Source organism: Apteryx mantelli, chromosome 5 (genome assembly GCF_036417845.1).
Source record: "Apteryx mantelli isolate bAptMan1 chromosome 5, bAptMan1.hap1, whole genome shotgun sequence".
In the NCBI taxonomy this organism is placed as follows: domain Eukaryota; kingdom Metazoa; phylum Chordata; class Aves; order Apterygiformes; family Apterygidae; genus Apteryx; species Apteryx mantelli.
The window spans coordinates 57369316-57387042 of record NC_089982.1 but is presented as its reverse complement, the minus strand read 5'-3'; the positions used below and the strand labels follow the sequence as shown (position 1 = coordinate 57387042).

Genomic DNA, 17727 nt, shown 5'->3' with positions numbered 1-17727 from the left:
GCTAGAGAATTTCTCAGTAGTCATGTTGGAATAGACTACCATGACATCAAATTTAGTGCAGAGTGCTATGTACCAACTATTCGGCAAACAAAATCCTAGTTGATTTTTTTAATAAAAATATCTCAGAAGTTTTCCGAGTCTCTTGGTACTTTGCTCTCCCTACAAGCCCATCAGCAGACCAGAGACAAGCCATGTGCTCAAAAATAGATAATGCATCTCAGACTGTCTTCAAAATAGAGTCACTAAAAGTACACATTTTATAGATCATGTAATTCAAAATAACTGTTGCTTGAACTACTGAAAATGAGTATGTGTTTAAGCAGCAGTTATAAATGTTGGCACAAAAAGTTTGCTTTGGCTAACATATTTTACCTTAATAAGATGAGTGGAAGGCAGTGGGTATAATCCAAAGCCGCATGTGATTATGAGAGTGCTTGTTATACATTTCTTTTTTATGAAATGTATATTTTAAAAGTTTGGTTGTTTCTTATCTCTGTTTTTCCACTCCCTGCTGATTTAAGGCATAGCTTTCACAGGCGGCCGTCTGTTGCTGTTAAAACAATGCTGAGCTTGCAGCTTTATTTTGATTCTGAGGCCTAACTGGTTTTAAGATGGAATTTAACCAGCTTCTGAGAAGAACTATGAGATGTGAATCACTGCAGGACAGAGAGGGGAACTATATGCTGTAGTCCAGGAATTCCTTTCAATTCCATGCTCTACAGTCCAAGCAAAAAGAATGGCTACAATGATTTCTTTTACTTAAGGTATGATTTTTCTTAAATAGAGAAAGAAGGCTGCATATTTTATCAAAAATATTTCAGTGTTAGGAAGAGAGATAGTTGTTTGAATTAATGTAGACAAGCACTTGCTACTATTAAATGTTTGGTTTTTTTACCCCCACCCCTCAAATATATCAAATACATTTATTCACTACAGAGCTAGAACATCTGCATGGGCTGCGTCTTCACAAAGAGCCAAGGATTATACTCTGTTGCTGCAGATCATGAGGAGAGCTGGATTGTTGGTTTGCTTTTGACATCTAGACAAATTTTTACTGAAAAACTATCTATTACTTGAGGCCCACACTATACATTTCACTCGCTTGAGGCTGTCTCCACCTAACTTAGAAGTTTAACATTAGAAGTTACCTCTAGCATTAGTTACATTTAACATTAGAAGTTACCTCATGAAGTGTTGCCTTATCCTAGGATTTCAGAAATAGATGGTTTCTCTAAAAACAATGCAATGGCAGTAGAGACAGCATGGGGGAAAATGTTCATTTTTCCCTGAATTTCAGCAGAAATTAACTCTGTTAGGTTCTTAAAAAGAATTCTCCTTTGTTTGGTACTTCTCCAAAGGTTAGTAGGATAGAGTTCAAAAAAACCACTAACTCTTAATTTCCTGAGAGAGATCCAAGTATGATACAAAATGGTATGTCAATAATACTGTGGCCACCAGCAGGATGCTGAAAAGAAGCTGGTGGTGGGAAAAGCTGAGGACAGATGAGAGCTGTGAGTGAGAGCAACCTCACTCCTGTGTTGGAATTTCCAACTGTGCTTTCGCCCACTCAGTAAATTACACAAGTTTTATACTCACACAGTAAAAAAAACAGGTAAAGTTATCTCCACATTTGATTCAGCATGTTACCTCAAGAAGTGTTGATATTACTACCAGTCTGAAAACATAACAGCGATCCTATCCAGGGTAAAAGTTATATCATCTTGAAATTTAGTATAGGTATAAAATCAACATCTAATTTGGATTATTTATGTAGTTCACCTCTAATGCTTAACTTTGTTTCTAAACTTTTTCTTAGACGAAACTATAAAAGACTGTGTAGGCTGCCATTCTTTTTACCAGCTTGACAATAAGGAACAGCTTTTTAACAAGATATCCACCACATTTCATTATACAAAATACAAGCTACAGAATTCAATGGGATTTTAAATAAAACAGCTTTACTCAAGTCAAATTCACATAATATGTACCTGCAGAAGCAGTCTCTCAAAGGCTAAGAAGTTGTCCCATTTGGAATTCTGCGGGTGTTTCAAAGTCTGGACCGTGGCCAGTACAAGCTGTAGAAGACCACAGTGGTTCTCCAGAGCTTTGAAATTATTTTTGAAAAGCTGGATGTATGAGCTGAGCTGTTCTGGGGTGACTCTACCTGTGAAAAGGAAAACAGGACATAGTAATCAGAGGTGGCAGATGCTGATAATACCACATATGAACCAAGATTTTAAAATGTCAGTGGATCAGTTTGACAGGGCTTTTATTTAGAGGTTCTCCTCATTATGGGCCTTCACTGCAATCATTGGGTGTTTCAGACTGCAGCAACAGGTCAGGATGAAGACTCACTTCATCCATGATTGTGGCTTACAGTATGTGGTACGGCAGGTATTTCACAAGACACAACAGATGCTGACAAAAAGGGTAAAACCATTTTTTGTTTTCAAACATTCAGAGAGATTTGTTTAAGCTAGGGAAAATACTTCAATATTTCTTCCAAACAATGGCTGATCTTTCTATTTTTGTCAAAACCCCAAAGGGACTCTGTGAGCCTTCTGTCTTATACCAAACCTACACCCTTCAGCCACTTCCTGAAGGCACAGGAGAGAAATAGCAGGGTGGGGAAGAGAGCACAAGAGAGAGCAAATGCTGGCGATTCAAGGAGCTGTTTTCTGGAGCAGTTCTTGAAAGGAACACTTCCAAGGGGTCATTCATCATTTTTGATTTCACTCATTATTTGAAAAGAAAAAAATGCATTATTAGCTTGTAATCTCTAATAGAAGGGCACAGGGGAGTCAATCAGGCCACACAAACACTACCAAATTAACAATTATTCCACCCAACATTAAAGTGTAAGCTAAACTGTGCAATAAATCTATATTTTAGAAGTGGCATTACACCTGTTCCATGGAGAAAGGGATATTCAAGCCCGTACTTGCTCGGGGTCTTAGAGGAAGGTCTACAGTGTCTTATCTGCCCTAGGAAAATCATCACAGGTGATCATGCATGCCATCAACATTCAAGGAAAAAGTGGTGTTAAAACACCATTCCAACTGCAAGTCTAGACTAAGATAAACCAAGTCCAGGGCTGCTTCTTCATTTCTGGTAGCCTTTGCCAATAACAAGTCATCTTCCTCAAGCAAATCCGGCCTAAAGAATGGGTGTGTGTGAGATGGAGTGAGGAGAATCCTTCAACCTAAACACACCAAGTTTTCACACCAGGAAGCCAGATCAGAGCTGAATTGGTGCTAGGCATTTTATGACTTACACCACTCTGATCATCCTATTCAGTATTTTTCCATAAAGGAAAGATCTTGCAGACTACCACTGTATTTCTTCACTGCATTTGGTTATATCATTATTTTACAAGGCTCTCCGCCTGCCTCCATCCTTTTAGTATTGTACAAATGGTGAATAAACTATTCCAACAGTGAATAAATGTTCAAAGCACTTTCTCTTAGTTTCAGTGATACCAAAGGGCAGTCTTTAGAAGAACATTTAGAATAGGGAAAACTGTTAAATAAAACAAAAACACACAAGCTCTTTATGTGAATTTTAATGGAAAGTACCAAACCGAAGAGTCAGCAAATTAACACAGAAATCAAGCTGACACCACTCAGTAGGCCTGAGAGCTGACAAAAGGCTTCTACAGTTAGTCCACATAGGCTAAAATAGCAACCACAGCCATGTGTGTTTTTAGACTAAACACCAGAGCTTTCAGTTGTATTTTATTTCTTTTTAAGCTGTGTCAGGCAGATTTACATGGCTATTTGAAAATGTCAGCCCATGATGCCTTGCAGCATACCTTTGATAATAACTGCATTATTACCTTTAGCAATCATGATATATAGTAGCATATTCAAAATATAATTTGCCTCAATTGAGAAAACATGAAGTTGCCAGTCCTTCCCTCAAATGAAACAGTCAAATGGGAGGGCTTTCAAGATTTCTGATTTCAATTTAGAAAAATAATTTTTCAAGTGTTTTTTTTTCCTATATTGTCCCTCTTAAAAGTGAATCCAGATGCAGCACTGGATCAATCTGAGATCCACTCAGCACCATTCTAGATAGACAATGAAAATCTTTCCCACCCTCAGAGCAGTACCAAAAAAAGTCCAACACATGTAAATATAGGGGTGAAATCCTGACCTTTACAAGTCATTAACAAAAATTCCATTGGCATTAAAGAGGCCAGAGTTTCATCTGTAATATTTGCAATATTCATGGAACAACTCAGACTCAGGGTTCAACAGCTCCTTTCTACATCTCTGGGCAGCTGCCTGATGAGTGCAATTGTTCCAGCAGGAGATGAGGAAAGGAAGGAGAAAAGTGATTGGTGGTAGGCAACAAATAAATGCCTTTTCCTGAGGCCTAAATCCTCACCATCTTCCCTGCAGCTTACTCACAGGGGGAGATTTTGGCGCAAGGCCAGCAACATTTTAAATTTAATCTAATCCCAACCCCATCAGCCTTTTTTTCTTTTTAAAGCCCCTCTACTGTCTTAAGTCCTGTGTTGCAAAGTGGCAGAGGGGTCCTATAAAAATCAAAGGAGACAGACCACATCACCATACTTCAGCTGTTGCTTTGCTCTTCTGAAGTAAATCAAGAGATTGGCAGACAGAATCATGGTTGGGATGGGAAAGTCTTAGAGTGAAACTCAAATGTTAAAAAAAAGGTAGGAGGCTGAAGAGCAGAGGAGGAAAACGGTCATACTGATAGACCAATGATACAGGTAGTGAAAGGAATTCAGCTAAGAAACTGGGAATGGTTAGTAAGAAACAGTAAAAGTATTTGTGCACTAATGCATGAATCTTCGGCAATAGAATTAAAAAAAACAGTGTAGGGAATGAAACTCGACAATATAAAAGAAACATGATGGATTAGGTACTGATCTTTTGAGTCTATTGAGTCTTTTGATCTATTGAGGAGCCAGTGCTTTCCAGGAAACAGTGAAGGTGAGTGTGATGAAGCAGCTCTGTATTTTAACAATCTAATAGACTGAGAAGAAAAAAGAAGAGATAACATGTATGAAATAGGATCTAGCTGGGTCAAAATCACTTTGCAAAGAGATGATAAAAGCAATTCTACCAGGCTAAAGCTAGAATGCTACAAAACCATCAAGCTGTATATAGATACAGACAGGAATCTCCAGAATGCTGTTAAAATCCTGAAAATTGTGTCCTGATACAGAACATTAACTTCTAAGATATAGAGAAAAAACAGATAAAAATATCTGGGCCCAAACACCTCTGTACGTAATAGTTACAGATCATTAAATAGTTATTGAGACTATTTTAGACTTATCTGTGAAGATTGCAGAGGCTAATACAGAAGATATCCTTTAAAGAAGCAAAAGCCTAGAAAAATTGAAAATTATCATGTTAAATATCATTCCAACTGAATTTTAAACTAATTTAGTTTAAGCCAAATGACAGAATAAAAAAAGGGAAAACCTACCTATAAATGTAAAGGACAGATGAAGGGAACTCGTTATTAAAAATCAATAGACAGCAATAGACTGCAGAGAATTGAATGGAAGTGGAACTTGAAATTTTTTCAAAATGAAAGGCATAGGAGTTATTCAGAATTTGTGTCACAACAAAAGGGGAAGAAAGGCAACAGGAATGTCTCATCTGAAATTTGGATTTAACTAGGTAGCCAATCATTTTGAAAATCATTTTGAAAAATATGTTCAGAATAAGCACCTCCAAACAGAAAAATTACTGATTAGCAAATAAAGGCAATCTTATAAACTAGGAAACACTGGGGGCGGGGGTGGTTTAGAACTTGTAAAGAAATTGAATAACAGAAAAGGTTATGCAGACATTGATAAGAAAGAGAATAAGGAGATGGGTTTCTCTGGCACCAAAGATGGTCAAGATATGATCCAAGCAATAGACTGCTTGGCCCACAATGCTGTACAACTGGCAAAAGCAAAATGACAAATGATGATGAGTTTACGGCAATGAAGTTACTGTATCCAAACTAAAAGAAAAAGAAGTTCAAGTCAGATAAACTGGATATTCTGAAACAAGTTACACAGAAGACCGGATGGTCAGGGATAATACTAAATCTACCACATCGACTAGACTGGAAAACAATAAATGTAGTATTTATATTTAAGAAATGGTGAAAAATAGCTACCTTATTAGTCTAATATCAGTAGTATGAAAAGCTTCAGGACAAGTGCCCAAGAAAAAATAGTTTACATCATACAGAAAAGTAGGATAAAATGCAAAGTACATTTATCAAAGGAGATCATGTCAAACTAGTCTGATACATAACGAATTTTCTAGACAAAGTACATGAATTAAGTATAATGCACGTGGACTTAGCAGAGCATTAGCTATGACATAACCATATTTAAGGGGGAAAAGACTAAGAATTGTAAGATGCCTACACAACTTCAAGAGTACATGGCAAGTAACATGCGGTGGAGACGTGCTGGCATAGAAGTTTTAATTGAAGCTCAGTAAGCATGGTGCGTGTGCACGCACACAGGTACGTACATATTTATAATACAGATTTTGGCACTGAACAGTGCCAAATTTGCTGCTGTCACAAGATTGTGAAACATCATTAATATGGAGAAGGAGCAGAACAGCACACAGGCACAGCTGGATCACTTTGAGCACTAGAATAACAGAAATGGGATGAAATCTAACAGTACAAAGTGAAAGATTACGCATTTTGGGGCTAGCAAAAGAGCACCTGCTGTAAATTGGGAGCTAACAGGAGGAAATGATGCAAGAGGGGAATAATATCTAGGTGCCCTCATTGTAAAGAAAGCAGGTACAATCCTAGGATGTACCAGGTAATACAGTTATAGTAAAAACAGGGCCATACAAATGCCTTTGTACAAAGCACCTCCCCTGGAGCACTTTATGTGATTCCAATCGCCCACATTCCAGGAAGATTAACTCAAAACTGTGCTATACGCCAAGAAAGGCTACTGCAATTATTAGAGGAACAGAGAATTTAGATCAGGAGAGCAGAATAGAAATGCCTGGCTTAATTAGCACCTCCCCTTCTCTCTCCCCAAAAAAGACAGCTCTTATAATGCATCAAAAATGTTTACATTAAGAGTTAATAGCGGTAAAAGAAGAAATGTGTACAAATAAAGCATGGATATATTTTGACAAGACATAAGAAATGTATTACTATATCAGTTGATCTTCCAATAATGGAGGCAACATTGGAGGCAAGCAACCTGAAGTTGCTGGTGGTGCTTGATCAGTTTATAACAGAAGTCACATAAATGCTCCTGAGACTGAACTCAATAATTAATTTCCCTTTGAATCCTTCATTCCTAAATAGTTAATTTCTAAACATGTTAACATACAGACATTGACTTCCACCTCCAACTTTCAAGAATTCAGGGCAGACCCCAAAAGAACTACAAATCACTTGAATTTTAAAATAGTACAAATTGTACCTTGCATAGAAAATATCAATTGAAATAAATGATTTTTTAAAGATATGAAAATAGCAGCACTGGAAACCAACATCTGCAACACTATATCTTATAGGAATGGCACTGTTAATACTACATGCACAAATGATGACATGTACTAGACTGAAAGGGAGAAATAATTCTACAATTAGTAAAGCAGATCACTTAGATATTACAGGTACTAGAGTGGACACTCGTAGCAATTGATATTAAAGTGCGTTAAAAGTCTGTTTTTGAGTAGTGAGAGTACGCTGTATGGGACAGAAAGATTTTCGCCTCAAAAGTTAAATGAAAAGTTAACTAAAACCACATTTGTAGACATTAAAATATGATTCCACAGTAAGACTCTTTCCATCTTAAATTAATGCTGCAGTCTATGCAGGCATTCAAGAAAATAATTATTTTTCAAGATAGATTTAGAGATAGAGGTAAATTTTTTAAATTCAGAATCCCTTAGTACATTTTTTTTTCTTTTAGACAAAGGTTTATGGATGAATGAAGTGTCTAAAGAGCAAAGGCCAGAAATATCAATGTGTTCCAAACATACAGTCCTTATTTTCTGCATCTAACACTTAGTTAATTATCTCCATAGGGACAAGAAAAAAGTTCAGAAGAAAGTACATTTTGTGACCAATTGAATAAATAAGTGGATGCTTTTCCAAGACTACAGGAACCGCCAAATATACATAACTTTAAGCTTAGTTCAATTTTATGCAAGAACAAGATTTGAGCTTCCCTGGCTAGAGCACTTTTGCTGAGGTCTATTTTTCATTTGACAGAACCATGAATAAGAAATCATCTTGGAACACTTACGTTCATGGACAAGATTTTTTAAGGCAGTGAAAAATGAATTTTCTCTGTCCACACTCTTAGTAATATAGACCAGTCTCTCCTAGTAGCTTGCCTCTGACTATATCCAATGCTGGATACCTCTAAGGAATGTACAAAGCTCTCGTAACTCATCTAGCCAATTGGGCAACAGTACTGCTAAGGGAGTTGAATATTTTGCAAACTGAGTAGAGCAATTTAGTAGGATGGCTGACGCCCCTTATGTCTCCTTGTTAGTGTAATTTCCAGATGTTATTCTTATTAATGCAAATGCTTTTGTACTTCTTCAGAAGTTTCAATAATACTCTTTAACAGCAAATACCACAAAATAACTCATTCACGATTTTTGGTAACTTACTTTCAAAGGTCATCCTGAATTTAAATTGTTAATAAAGAAGAGAAGAATGCAAACAACTCCCTGAGTCTTTGGGGAAGAGAAAAAGTAGGCCACGATAGGATACTACTGGGCTGACTTCTCCAAAGTATGGCTCTGGACCTGAAGAGCACTAAACTTTATAGCAGATTGAAAGCAGAGGTCACAGGTTCATTTCTATCAAAATATCCTCATCTCCCATAAACACAAACCCATCTGCTCCTGGGTTTACAGCCACCTGTAAACTGCTCTCCCTCTTCAATTACCAGAGCAGCAGGGGCCATCCAATTTCACAGGCACAGGTAAGAGCACAAACAGCAAGTCACCACTAAAACAATCCCAGGATAGGTCTGTCCTGGGGGACGGGGCAGTCCCTCAACTACACCCGCAAACTGCACAGCAGCAGTAGCCTCTCTTTCCCTGCACCCAGCTGGACTCTGTCACTGAGTAAGAGCTTGTAGTCTGCCTTGCTTAGAGTGGTCTGCCTTCCTTCAAGCAATAGCTCGTGGTCTGTCTTCCTTCCCTGGTGGCCCTGACTGACCACTGGTCTCCCTCCCACCTTAGGTATAGCTGCCAGGCACAGGCATTTGAGCTTAGCCACACTTTCTTGCCCACTGTGGGCCTCCCAAAGCATCTGAGGCCACTTCAGAGTGATGGATCTTCAGGGTTTTAACCTGCCACACATTTGAAGCTGTGTGTGGCAGTGGCTTTTGAGGACATGGGAGTAGCAGGATGAAGTCTTGGATGAGTACAAGAGCGTTGCAATGGCAGCTTGCAGTGTCGATACATTGGGTCAGAGGGTGCGGGAACACAAGGTGGGGTGTCTAGCTCTGAAGTCGAGGGTCTACCATTTTTCAAATCATCAAGTTGAAAAGGGAATAGACACGCAACTACTAATCTGGCTGGGCTTGAGTTAGTTATCGCAAAAGTAGTTTATCACTAGATTTGTATGGGATCATTAAATCCTTGTTTAGAGAGTTTACCTATATAGATCATTTATGTTTATACAAGTGTCATGCTATTTTAGCTATCTTTCCCAGTTAGCCTCAGTCTTATATTCAAAAAAGAAAACCATTCTTAACAATTTGTTCTATCATTATTTCAAAATTCTTTTACATGCCTTACTGTGACACAAATCAATCCATTAGACAGGAGAAATACAACTAATGCATTCTAATATAATGATCAAGATTTTCAAATCTAAGCACCTATATTTAGATGCCTAAATATGGCCTCCAGTTAGGATTTAAGAGGCCTAGACTTTCTACAGTTTCAAGTTTCCCAGTACATTCAGAGTACTTTGAGGTGCTCAGGTGTCTCAAAATGGATTAAGAGTTTTTCTTTTAAACCATTCAGAGTTTCGTATTCTGTGTGGCCACTTTTACCCATTGTTTCCTTCTTTGTATACTCTATCATTCAGTTCCCTCTTTTGACTGTTAAATCAGTATAAAAAAACCCAAAAACTTTCTCTAGCCAATGTCTGCAATATTACCCAGCTGCCCCCCCAAACATTAAAATAAATTTCAGAACTGTTTGAATAAATAGGTGAAATGTTATCTTCCAGAATTAAGCATCCTAGAAGTAGCCATCTACATTAAACTTCCAACTGTTGTCATAACACCCAACTAAGTACTGGCATTCTGGAGTTTCTCAAATCAGCTTCTCAGCCTTGACTAACCATGTGTCATGGACATATTTTGTTACCTCATTTTTCACCTCTTTCACTAGGTTAGTGAACACTGAGCGCTAGCCCAAGTCCCAGCCAGAGGGTCACCAGCCTTTTAATCCTTGAAAACAGTAATTCACCATATCTGTAAGCAACTTGAAATCTGCAGATTTGGTTGAATCATCTCCTGAATTGCTTTAAACTTCTCACAGAAATCAGCTGATTTGTTTTAAAATAATGTGCCCAAAGGGTTTCAGGTGGCTTAAAAATATGCACATGTGGTCATTTAGCACCAAGATGTATGTTTTCAGACATTAAGTATTTCATGGTGTTCTTGGCATATTGTCCTAAAGACAGAGAAGTCATTCTTCTTTAGGACGTTATTCACAGGACTGACTGAGAATACCCTAACAGTCATTTTTGGCGGTAAGTAGATAAATATGGGTGGAAACATGACGATGTATGAATACACACATATGCAAGTTGCCATACTGCTGTGTAACTAGTCATTCTTTGCAAGTCTGAATTATGAAGCTTGAACAGTTACTCTAGGAAAAAAAAAGTATTGGGCAAGTCACCCAATTTTACTGTAATACAATATTCCACTTTAAATGTTACATTTAGAGAATTCATAAGCACACCAATATTTATCTTTGGTTTAAATCCTGCAGCCACAGGCCTTTCTCAATGAGACTTTGCTCTACAGTTCTCCCATACCAGTTTCAACTATTTCCTTCAAGTTTGTTCCCCTTTTTTGACTACATAGTGCTTATATTTGCATAAGCGAATTCTGAAATTCTTTATATTGTCTCATAGGTCACACAAAACAGTCCTCTACTTAGTGCTAATATTCACAACCGCCATAGCATTCTAGCAAAATGCAAGTGCCACGTTTTTTTGTTATGTGCCAAGCAGACACTGGAATCAGTATCTCCCAGCACATACTCATGAACTCTTCTGCTGATGTAAAACACCATCATTACGGCTGACACACTCTACTAAATGAAGATATCAGAGAGCACATGTACAGCAAGTAGTGTCTAATTTCTAACCAGTCTGTTTCATCACAAATATAAATATCAGCAATTAGAGTAAATTTCCATTTCTTAGGCTTAAGTGTTTTGTTTTTCACACAGGATTCAAGAGTCTTACAGAACGTGTTCCTGTTTATCTAACCATGTCTTGATCATAACAAAAGTACAGTCGACCAATATGCTGGGTGGGGTGTGTGTGTGTACACACACACGTGTTTTACTGTAAATACCATTCTCTAGAGAATGAAATTTAAAATCAACCCATAATTTCCAAAGCACTTGAGCATTTAACTACTTGTTCAGTGTTAAGTTTTTACATATAGAAAGTGTCTTATCTACTGTGTGGTACATTATATATTAAAGCAAAATGTTTATCAAAGTCTTTTTTAGATTAACATTTTCTGGCATGTTACTTTATTTACCTTTGAATCAAATAAAGTATTATTCTATTCTTTGTGCCATCACTGCTGTTTTCAGTGGTTTCTAAATAATTTAGAGATTGTATAACCATTAAAACCACAGGCGTGTTGCATTTGACATAGCTGGCTGAACAAAGGTAAAGATTTTGTCGGTTTTTGCTGCCTAATTAGATACTTCAAGAACAAGAAGATACAATAGAAGTCAATGTCAGCAAAGATATAAGTAAGCTTAGTGAATAAAATAAGTTTCAGGTGTTTACCTGAAATATTACTGAATCATTTTTAGCGCAGAACAGAAGATGGCAATACAATACTTCTTTTCAGGGAGTTGTGTCACTGTTCAATAACTAATGGTTATCACTGATACTTTAGGTTTTGTTTATAGATAAAAATCAGTTTATTTCTACATAACAGGATTAATGACCTAGCTTTACATCTACTACTGATGAATGACTAATCAAAAAGTGAAAGTATTTCATTGTTTCCTGAGCAACTCAGTTGGTTTGATAAAGAAGTTCTTTGTTTAGGTACATGTTAGACACCACTGTGACTCACTAGATATCTCAGCTAGTTAAAAAGTACTGTTACTTATGACTTCTCTCAGAAGAATGCTAATTATTAGTGTCTACAAAAAAAACTCAGATAGCAGGCTTATCTTTAAGAGCTGATTAGCCCTTTTGTTAAGTGAATTAAATATATATTAACATCTGTTTGCAAACACAATTCAGAGACCCATGATTCACAATTTACACAAATAAAATTAAATTGCTATTTCCACAGCATATTGTAATTCTACCATGATATATTTTAAAATTCTAAATATCAATTAGATCTACTAACAATTTGCATTGTTCCCAAAGGAGATGGTTTAACCTGACTAATACCTCAAAATGAATGCCGAAAATGACATTAAGAGAGTGCATGATGAACCATGGTCAGAATACTCTTAAGGACAGTCATTTAAAAAAATCTTTGATAAGCTTTGTAAAGCATGGCTATATGTAAAAGTGGAGCAGTGGAGCTGCTCATTTGTGATAATCTATTATCATGCACTGAAATAAACACATGTGCAAGTAACACTGTTTACATTTTTAAACTTTTAACCTCCAAAATCATTTCTTTTTAATTTAAAAATAGTGTGAAAGTTAATAAAAATGTATATTTACATTAAATCTATAAAAGTCCCTATGTCAAAACTTCACAAATATTCATCTACATATTAACCTTTACCAAAAGCTACTGTGAATATTACGTAAACTGTGTAGAAAGACCACATTAATATAGTCTTTTCACAATACTTTTCTTAAGATGAAAAGACTTCATATTGAAGTTAATATAAGCTTTGCAGTATTACATTATCAAAGAATATAAATAATTATTTTATTTATTTGCAGAACCCCTGTAAGAGCAGCACACTTCCCTTTTCTTTTAAATTTTTAAGAATTATCTTCAATCCTAATCACAACCAGACATGGCAGGCGACCTGGCCACAAGTTCAAATTTAAGTGTTTAGGTTTGCTGTCTACAACAAAAACCAAAATTTAAAAAAAAACACTTTTTCCAAAAACTCCAGATACACAGAAAGACTATTGTCAGCAAACTCCCTTCTTAAAAGTAACAGTAAGGTTAGCCAAATAGTACTTTACCCTTGTGCCAACTATAATTTAATCAAAGATAACATACTACCAGCATATTACTCTGTTTCATATCACTGCACAAGGTTCTGTGTCTAGCTTCCATCTGCTAGTGGTTTTACAGCAGTAAAGTGCAAAGTGAACGAGCTACAAGACACAAGTATGACAGGCCTTACAATTTTATTAGGGCTTGAACCATTACTGATCTTATACCATAAGACACTATATAGCATGCAGTAGATTCACTGAACAAACACAAGACTACAGTAAGAGACAAATACTTTTCCCAAAACCTTGAAAACTCGCTTAACCTAGGAACTGTTATTTCTGCAGGAATATTTAGTCACAGAATAATAATCTAAATGTTGCAACAAGAGCTTAGGGTAAACAATGGTACCTAAATACTTCAGTCAAATAAAAAAATTTTTCCTGAAAAGTATTAAAGTATTTTTTTCCCTGAAAACTACTCTGAGCAATTTCAGCTTTGGATTAAAACATTTCTGTTAACCTGTTTTGGTTAAAATTTATTTCATTTTCTTATGAATACATTTCATATTATCTACCTCAGTCTCCCTTCCTAAATTTAGCATGTTTCCTTTAACTAGATAACAGGATTTAATAACTTCCAGGACCACTTCAAAACCATTCGCATACCAGTCATCCTACTAGGAGAATCCAGTGGGGTTCCACGTCATTCTTTTCAGATCAACAATTAAGATGAAAATTAAATATTTCATGGTAGTTTTTCAGATAGGATGTGTATTTAACACAGGCATTCTATCAAAAATTTTTCCTCTCTTCTCTCCTCAATAAAATGGATTTTAATGTTTTAGTTTGCCAGACAAACCTGTATTTTATAGGTCAAATTGATACTCTGCCTTTAAACATATACAAACACACAAATAACAAGTAGATGTGAAGGGGTGTTTCCCCTAAACTACGCAGGAATACAGCGTACTGAAAAACCATTTAAGGGAAGGATGAAGCAGCTAGGCCAGCAGCTATGAGACTGATAGAGCTGTATAAGAATCTTCAATTGTTTACGGTACCCTTAATTGCTTCAAACGTTTCCTCATCATAAAATACACAGCATCCGTATACCACCCAGCTCCACCAGTTGCAATTTCCTTTAAACTCATTGGTATTAAAGACTAACAGCCTGTGTTTGCACCTGGCACAATAACTCTTTTTCGGTCCTCAAGCTCTTGCCACTATAGAACAAACACAAACAACAACAGTAAGCCTAAGTAACTGTGCATAAGCCGCCCATTAATTTTTATGTATTTCCAGTGTTTGAGCATAATTCCAACAAGGAGAATTAAATTCTATTATTTGCTAGCATCTTCAACATTTGGGACACAGCAGTTTCCAGTTGGCTTTTCAACTGTTTCTCCCTGGGGAGAAATCAGGAACCCTGTATTGCAACAGGCTGGAGGAGGAAAAGGAAAAAATAAAAGAAAATAAAAAGAAAACCACACACACACCCCAAATCCATTTGGCAAGATAGTCTCATGCTGTAGAATTTGTAACTTTAGATGAGGAAGAGAGCAGATGAACATGCTCAGGAATGGCTTACTCGGGATCCAGGCTGTGCAACGAGAGGAGCGGCCCAGCCTTCCCTTCCCTTGGGACAACAGCTCAGAGAGTACCCGCGAGCTCCTGGGGCTGTAAGACGAGATGCGCAGGGGGAATGCAGGACCCTTAAGCTAAGGCAGGCCGCTCTCAGCTGAGCTGATGCTGGAATCGGTCTGCTCTGTGAAGACGTGCTGAGGGAAGCTTTGACTGCTGCCTCTCAGGTTCTGCGGCTTGCTCTCCTAGCTGTTTTGAAGACCAGGTAAACAGGCAACAAAGAAACGCACAGGATACCCCAAGAAGCAGTCTACAATTTGACCACCTCTCTGCATAACAGGAGGCCTTAGCATCTGCCAAGCACCAAGGAGAAGTCTGGCCCTTACACCCTGCCCCGTCCGTTCCTCAGAGACATGCTGCACAGCGGGGCCAAGCACCCCACAGGCTGCTCCAAGCCCTGCAGTGCTGCTCGGCCTTCTCCTCCCCTCGTGGGGATCTCAAACCCCGCTTGACACGGTCTCATCGCTTGCCTCTTCCACCAAATTGTCCTAATGGGAGGACACAGTGGATTAAGGAGAGCTGAGACCAGACTCAATGATTTATCTGGAAGGATGTGTGTGTACCCGTCTACTTTTTTTTTTTTTTTTTTTTTTTTTTTTTACAGCTCATTTTCTTGGCTGGTAGCTTTTATTCCCAGACTTTAATCCAGGAATCGACAGCATTGAGTCTTAAACATATTTACACCGATCTTGCCAAGATGAAATAGCATGTTAAACACTGTTGTAGCTCAAAGCAATTTTTAATTAAAAGAAAAAAAGCCTATTTTGTATTCTTTATATGCTTAATGTTTTTAGATAAGGTATTTCCCCAGCATTTTCCTGTCCATTTTTAGTTACCTTTCCGACTCAAAATGTTATATCATATCTCCAGGCCAAAACATTAGGATCACCCCATTTCTACCAAACAAGTTTCATAGTTCAGTTCAACCCATACTCAAGGAGTTCACCAGCCCATCTGAAAAAGTTAGTGGTCATCTTTATTTCATAAAGCCAGAGGTTTTGATAATTTTGTATTAAGCTTGATTTTTAAAGTGTATTCTGTACAGTTTTAATGGAAAGAAGCCAAAAGGCTTTTCTATTAGCAATGGCTCATGTAAGAGCGTGCAGTGCTTTCTGTTACTATACCAATGTTTGAACCTTCAGCAGTCTCCATGCCAGTGAGGAGACACAATAAAGGAATTCAGACTCAGTCAAGGTTTACTGTGCTCTTTTCAAACAGAAAAGCAAGGGTAGTTTTGAAACAACAGAAGGACATTTGTAGCAAAGTTTTTATTACTGCCAAATACTATGCTAATAGCAAAGCTTTCAACAACAGACTCATGGCCTACCACATTCAAAAGATGATTAAGATACACACCAGACCTATGAAGAAGGGAACAGGAAGTAAAGGAGTAGAAAAAAGCAGCACCCTTTCTGCTGTACTGCAGGTCAGACTTGCATCAGAATAGAGCTCACCACAGTCACTTGCTTTAAGGGTTAAGCACAAGTAATCCCTTCCCAGGATTTACAATCTCACTTTAATTTACCAGAACGTTATAAATCCCACCATAACACCATTACAAAAATCTTCCAGACTGTCTTCTAAAAAGCTTTTTAAAAACAAACTTAATTCTTTAAATAAAATAAATTTCCGTAAATGCCAGTATTTCTACTATACCAAAATAATTAACATCTCTGCAATCTACACAATGGGGTATCTGAACAAGACTTCATAAGTATTTATCTTCACCAGATATTTATCAGCATTCACTTGTGCATCTAAAACAAATATGCAGTTGCCTCAGAGGCAAAATGGTGTTGATTTTGTTCTTTTTAAGCTTCTTTAAATAATAAGGCACTAAAATATTCCAAATATTTGTTGTTTTTTTTTTTAATCTAGGCTCCTAGCAAAAGACAGCTCCACCTACTGTTTACATGCAATCATACATTGCCTTAGGAAACACATCTAGACAGAAGGCAGATGTCTCCAAAAGCATCTCAAGTCTCCTGTGAGGCAGCAGTCTCAATTTCAGGATGCCAACAGTAAGTAACACCAAATAAGTACTCCCCAAGAGTAAATACTGACACTATTACTAAACTCCACAACAAATTAAATCTTAAAAAAGCCATATACTTATGTTATGTATTTATAGGTGGAATGGATTAATTAAATGATAATGTACAAATATTACGGGGATAGTCTTTTAAACTTGAAATTGTACTTGCTCCAAGAGGCCATCCACCAAAACTTTCAACAAAATGTTGCCAGCTCTGTTCATCCTATCTTGAACTACCCTCCTTATACACTGAACCCTTATGAAATAGTCTATAGGACTTCCAAGACGTTCCAGACTACCATTTTTGTTGATACCACTACTAAGAATAATATATAAATCAAGACCACCCAAAACCAGCACTCCAATCCACTCAGCTCAAAAAACGTGGCCAAAATTGTTCATTTCCTTCATTTCTCTTTTCTTTAAAATCATATAAATGCTATTAAAAATGGAAGAGCTGGGGGCAGAGGGTTCCAAGTTCACTCCTCTTTCTCTTGTCAATTCATAAACTACTACAGTAGTTTCAAAATAATGAAAAGTTATATGCCTTTCAGAGCCCAGTAAATGGCAGAAGTTTTTCTTTGTTGCTCTGAAAATATCGAAACAGGATGAGATAGGGTTTCTCACTGCCAAGCAGGACTCACATGCTG

General features: G+C 37.1%; 1 protein-coding gene across 1 annotated transcript in view; it reads right to left on the bottom strand.

Moving 5' to 3' along the window:
• SCFD2 (sec1 family domain containing 2) overlaps positions 1-17727 on the bottom strand; it is a 221082-nt gene that overhangs the window by 160417 nt on the left and 42938 nt on the right. The window contains exon 4 of the mRNA XM_067298058.1: positions 1989-2164. Within this exon, the coding sequence (XP_067154159.1) occupies positions 1989-2164 (176 nt within the window). The remainder of the gene's footprint in view (positions 1-1988; positions 2165-17727) is intronic.